Below are 6,000 nucleotides of genomic sequence, written 5' to 3' on the forward strand. Positions count from 1 at the left end.
ACATTTTTGAACTTGTTTTCTTTGCGAGTTGCTGTCAGAGAAACTAACACCGTTTTTCCTCGAGTTAACTGTGTATACCATCTTCTGCTCATTGTCCATCCCACATGGACACCAGTCTGTACACACTGGCTTCTAACACCACCATCTTCTGGTCTTTGTTTTTGTCCATCCCACATGGACACCAGTCTGTACTTACTGGCTTCTAACACCACCATCTTCAGGTCATTGTCCATCCCACATGGACACCAGTCTGTACACACTAGCTTCTAACACAACCATCTTCTGGTCTTTGTTTTTGTCCATCCCACATGGACACCAGTCTGTACACCTGGCTTCTACACCACCATCTTCTGGTCTTTGTTTTTGTCCATCCCACATGGACACCAGTCTGTACACCTGGCTTCTACACCACCATCTTCTGGTCTTTGTTTTTGTCCATCCCACATGGACACCAGTCTGCACACCTGGCTTCTACACCACCATCTTCTGGTCTTTGTTTTTGTCCATCCCACATGGACACCAGTCTGCACACCTGGCTTCTACTCCATCGTCATCGTTGAGTTTAAGACATTCGCGGCGATCAGCTAGGGTTACGAGAAACGTCTAGCCTTCCTAGGGTGGGTTGTCCACGATAGGTTTTCGCAATTGCGGTTGTTCTTGCTTTTAGCTGTAGTTCGACACCCTTATATACTACCTATTTGATTAAGGCGAGACAACCGGCGTATGCTTCATTTCAAACGCCAATATTAGTCAAGTCTCTCAAGAATGTTTAATTGTTCCAGAAGAAAATAGGGGAAGTGGGTAGCCGTAGCCTTGAGCCATACAAGTCGTCCAGTGATTCTCACTTACAATGGTCGATTCCCCTACCACCCTTAAAATTTGAATCTGGCCAATCGGCGCGAAGCATAAAATAGTACCAGATTTCATTGCGAACGCCACCATGTAGCGAACTGTGGAACTAACTTGTGTAGTCTGCTTATATTTCTGCTGTGCTTCAGTTTGAGTTAGGGTTACGTCAGGCAACGGGTTAATGCGGATATTGGTTTAATTAAGGACGAAAATTCGGTTATTTAATAAAATGAATGTCGTTAAGAGTACGCAGTGTGATTTAACGTACAAGGAAACTACCGATAAGAAAACTCAGGCTGTGTTGAAAGGAAAAGTAAGATCTACCCAAACCAAACCCAATGTTAAAAATCAAACTACAACAACTTGGGTATAACTTTATTACTTTGAACTCTTCCCTATCACAGTTTAAAACTTCGGACAAGTTAATTTTTTCCCTGGAACTTAGAAATACCATTGTATTTAAAAATAAAGACATATTTTAAAATAAGTTATGAATTTAGTACTTACCACTCGATTCCAGCCTCTGCCATTCTGCCTGAGTGCCTCACTGCCTCTAGCAGACGCCTCTAGTCAGTTGGAAGGCGTAGGACCGTACTGTCCACAGAATCACGTCACTCGTGTGTTAATGCGCGTAAAAATCCTATCTCTCTTCACCTCCACGGGGAGGGAAATCCGTAAACGGGACGCCTCGCGAAGTTGCCCAAGCTACCCACTTCCCCTATTTTCTTCTGATTGTTCTTTTTTAAAACGATGTAACGTTCAATAAGGCGAATGACTAGCGAAGAAAATATTAAATATTAATTATATTTTTTTAATATTTAAGATAATCTTGTTTCTCAATTCAAAATTAATACGGAAAGAGTTAAAAAGCAGCCTATGTTTTTGTCTGTGTGTGTCCGTCCGTTGTTACAGTAGTGCGCTGCGTTAGAAGTTCGTTTTGTTTTGATGTGTAAAGGAATCCTACAGAACCATAATATTCCTTTATCCTTAATATAAAGTGAATATGTGGAAATATTTTTCGTAATTATGATGTATTTAGTACTTTTGTAGCTTTAAAGCTCTATTTCATTTTGATATTCCAAAGATTTTTTTAATATTATTATTTAAAATGGATGTTTATATATTACTTAAGCTATACTACATCTGTTTATAGCATAATCCTTTCTAAAGTGAATACAAGCACAACGCTACTATGTTGGTTAAATGAATTTTTATTTGTCAATAGGCCTAGTGAACCAAAAAGTAGACGCTTGGTTTTCGTTTCTGTAATGCAGAGACATTAACGGTTCAGAGTGAGCCGAAAGTTAAATACACTTTAGGCTTAGATATTATAATCATGGTGGAAATCTGGGCCGCATTCAGCAGAGCCCAGCGCTGTTAGCAGTGTCCTACATAACGGGATTTTGTTTTTGGATTTTGACGTCACGGTTCTTAGCGCTGAGCTAGCGCGGTCTTCAAAGAAAATAGTCGGCTCTTTGGATAACGTGACGTAAAACGCATAGTTCTCAGCTTGGCGAAAAAACCATGGAGGAATTAATACAAATAGCTCTATGGGACTATAGCTATTTAATTGGCGTGAAACCAGTTGATCACGCGAGAATTAGTTTCTAATTTTAATTATAAAAGTTGTTATCTATCTCTATAAATATGTTATCATACAATTTTTGTTAAGCCTTGGTACCTTGCACGCTTTATTGCGCTAGCGTCATTTATAAAACGCCGATGACCGGAGAAAAGCTATGACGACAGAGCTCACCGGTAAACATTTGCAAAATCCGCTGTCTTTTTTTGGTGAGCTCTGCTGAACGCAGCCCAGACCAGTGAAAGGTCTGATCGTAATCGGATAATAGCTTCGTGTTTTCATGCTTTTTATGGTACGCATTTACTTTCAGTGTGTGTAGCCACAAATAAGCTTTGGTGTTATGTAACGTTAACAGTCATGTTGACAAACTAAGAAAATCGTTGAGGTGAAACGAGAGGATAGTGTTTATATGGCAACCCTGTTGTGAATATGGCTTTGAACATAGAGGGCATACAGTTGAGGAGTAGAAAATTGGGCCTTTACAAACACGTAAAGGTAATATCCCTCCAAAGTTTTATCTCTTCATTTACCGTTTTTCCCCCATCGGATGATTTTAATGTGTACAAGTATATCATTATTGGATGTAAAATGTCGTCTGACTTACAGTGTATTTGCTATGTTTTGTATACTGCTTTAATATTTCAAGAAACATTTCCATATCTGGGTAAATAAGTTTGTAAGTAGTCGTCTTGACTCGGAGAGGTAATATTTTGGTTTTCCCAACTTGTATTACAATTATAACTAGCACAAGGAAAGGAACCTATAATATCTATAAACATTTCATATATTTTAAATTTGCCACATTTTTCATTTCATACCTTTTGTTTTTGAATGATTTTCCAAGGAACTGTTCTGCATTTTTTCCAATAGTGCAATAGCCTGATCCTTGACGACAAATAAATTTTCAGCTTAAATATTTAAAATTTTTTGCAGTTTTAGTAAACAATCAAGTACAGTCGCCGCAATTAAAAACTTTCTCTCTCGCAACGTCTTGTTTCAATCATAAGCCGCAAATTATTGATCTGATACAATGGGTATAAAAAAACGTATCTTATATTGCTGTTTCAATAAATTTTTTACTAAGCGTTTTTTTTCACTCTCCACTTTCCATTTCCAACTGCTAAATAGGGGGTTTTGAATGATTGGGATGATTTTAAAGAGAAGGTGAACAGTTGAGCATAGCTCGTCCGAATTACCGAATGACATTCCAGTAAAGGGAGAGTGATGTTAATTGCAATTTTCTGAATACACGTCCCCCACGGAATCAATGCCTTGAGCCATATTTTTATGGATAGAGATCCCCTTTAATGTTGCACAAAGATATAATCAACAATTGTGGAATGAAACTTCAAATTTTCCTCCGGTGAAGATATGGCCACGGGTGCGACATTCTGTTCCACTATGGTTCGCAAATGCCAGGGGGTGGAGAATGATTTCTATCTAGATTAGTGGGCGATTCTTGATGTCAGTTTCAACATAAGTCTGCACGAACGTTTGGTTGAAAACGGCGCATTTCGGAGAGAACCATCTAGAAATTCAATGGCCAACCAATTCCCTCAATATGTCACCCATTGAAAACCGCTTGGTGGAGGAAATACAGGTTCACTGAAAAGGAGAATACCCACATTCAAAGCATAGCATGGGTCACAAAGTGGTGCCTACATTTGAGGAAGTGGTTGTGTTCATTGTATTCAACTAATTGGGATTCGCCATAACGAAGATGACGAACCTTTCTCAAGAAACACTTTATTTACAATGCGAAATTAGCATTATACTAAAGTTCCACTAGTCTTAGCAGTGTATCCGATGGCAAATTATGGTCTTTTTGAGAATCAATGGAATCTGCTGAGCTGCACGAAGTATTAAATCCTTAAAGGTTAAGTAAGGACGCAATGTAGAGTGTGTATATATTTTATTGAGAACTACCCAACCAACATAACTAGTTAAATAAAGAATAAAGACACTTTGCTAATTACTATCGAACATTTATTCTTAATTATGAACATGGTTAGGATAAATACATTTATGCGTTTTCATTTTTAATTTCATTATGCGATTAATATTTGATCATCTTACCGTTGGCGTTTACAACCTGTTGCATTCTCTGCGGCATTGATGAAAACAGATTGTTTATATAATCGGGCCGCTCACCAACCTCTTCCCATGCGGCCTGGATGATGGTGTACAGTTCGTCCTTATCATTGGGAATTATATTGTTCTGGGATACAATCCTTTTCATAATCGCCCAGACGTTTTCGATTGTAGATAAGTCGGGTGAATTTCTTGGCCAGGTAATTAGATCTATTTCCGGATGATTCTCCTTCAAATACGCCATGGTTGCACGTGACTTGTGTATACTCGAATTATCTTGTTGAAATATAAATTTACCGTCCGGAAAATGATTGTCTACAACATGAGGGAAAAACGTATGTTCCAATACATCAATATACTTATCGGAATTTAGGTGCCCTTCTATTCGTGCTAAGGTGCCAATTTCATGTTTTGAAATATAACCCCACACTGGCACAGAAAACCGTCCGCTATTCCGGATTGAATGAATGTTAGCCGCATCATATCGGGTCCCTTTCTCTCTCCACACTCTTACGTGATGGTCCGTAGATGAACAAAATGTTGATTCGTCGCTGATGACAACTTCATCCCATTCGTTCCTCCAGTGCAGGTGAGCGCGCGCAAATGCTAGGCGTTCTTGTTCGTGCTCTGGTTTGAGATATGGCTTCTCCGCGGCGATACGACTGTGTAGCCCAACGTCACGTAATCGGTTTCTAATCGTTGTTTCCGACGCTTCCAATTCCATGATGGATTTTACAGATCGAACCGTGGTGGTAGGATTATTCACAACAAGAGCAGCAATAACGTCGTCTTCTTCTGCAGTGGTAAGGCGTGGAGTTCCAGGTCTTGGTTTGTCGGTCAATCGCCCATTTTCACCATAAGCGGCGATTATGAAAAGGATTGTATCCCAGAACAATATAATTCCCAATGATAAGGACGAACTTTTCACCATCATCCAGGCCGCATGGGAAGAGGTTGGTGAGCGGCCCGATTATATAAACAATCTGTTTTCATCAATGCCGCAGAGAATGCAACAGGTTGTAAACGCCAACGGTAAGATGATCAAATATTAATCGCATAATGAAATTAAAAATGAAAACGCATAAATGTATTTATCCTAACCATGTTCATAATTAAGAATAAATGTTCGATAGTAATTAGCAAAGTGTCTTTATTCTTTATTTAACTTGTTATGTTGGTTGGGTAGTTCTCAATAAAATATATACACACTCTACATTGCGTCCTTACTTAACCTTCAAGGATTTAATACTTCGTGCAGCTCAGCAGATTCCATTGATTCTCAAAAAGACCATAATTTTCCATCGGATACACTGCTAAGACTAGTGGAACTTTAGTATAATGCTAATTTCGCATTGTAAATAAAGTGTTTCTTGAGAAAGGTTCGTCATCTTCGTTATGGCGAATCCCAATTAGTTGAATACAATGAACACAACCACTTCCTCAAATGTAGGCACCACTTTGTGACCCATGCTATGCTT

General features: G+C 38.9%; 1 protein-coding gene across 1 annotated transcript; it reads right to left on the reverse strand.

Moving 5' to 3' along the window:
• Positions 1–4,709: 4,709 nt before the first annotated feature.
• LOC149683509 (uncharacterized) lies at positions 4,710–5,790 on the reverse strand. The gene is made up of 2 exons (XM_089871265.1): positions 5,037–5,790; positions 4,710–4,971 (listed from the first exon to the last, which is right to left on the reverse strand). Exons 1-2 carry the CDS (start codon positions 5,454–5,456, stop codon positions 4,927–4,929), a joined length of 465 nt encoding a protein of 154 aa, XP_089727391.1. The 5' UTR covers positions 5,457–5,790; the 3' UTR covers positions 4,710–4,926.
• Between the last annotated feature and the right edge of the window lie 210 nt (positions 5,791–6,000).

This window comes from Phalangium opilio, unplaced genomic scaffold, assembly GCF_054372755.1.
Source record: "Phalangium opilio isolate 3A_F unplaced genomic scaffold, DU_Popi_V2 ptg000037l_1, whole genome shotgun sequence".
Taxonomy (NCBI): domain Eukaryota; kingdom Metazoa; phylum Arthropoda; class Arachnida; order Opiliones; family Phalangiidae; genus Phalangium; species Phalangium opilio.

What these genes read in the sequence shown, in the direction of transcription:
- LOC149683509 (XM_089871265.1), bottom strand. Translation starts at nt 5,456, where the DNA reads ATGATGGTGAAAAGTTCGTCCTTATCATTGGGAATTATATTGTTCTGG. An exon ending in GTTCATCTACGGACCATCAC is followed by an intron (nt 4,972 to 5,036) that starts GTAAGAGTGTGG and finishes AATCCGGAATAG; the next exon opens with CGGACGGTTTTCTGTGCCAG.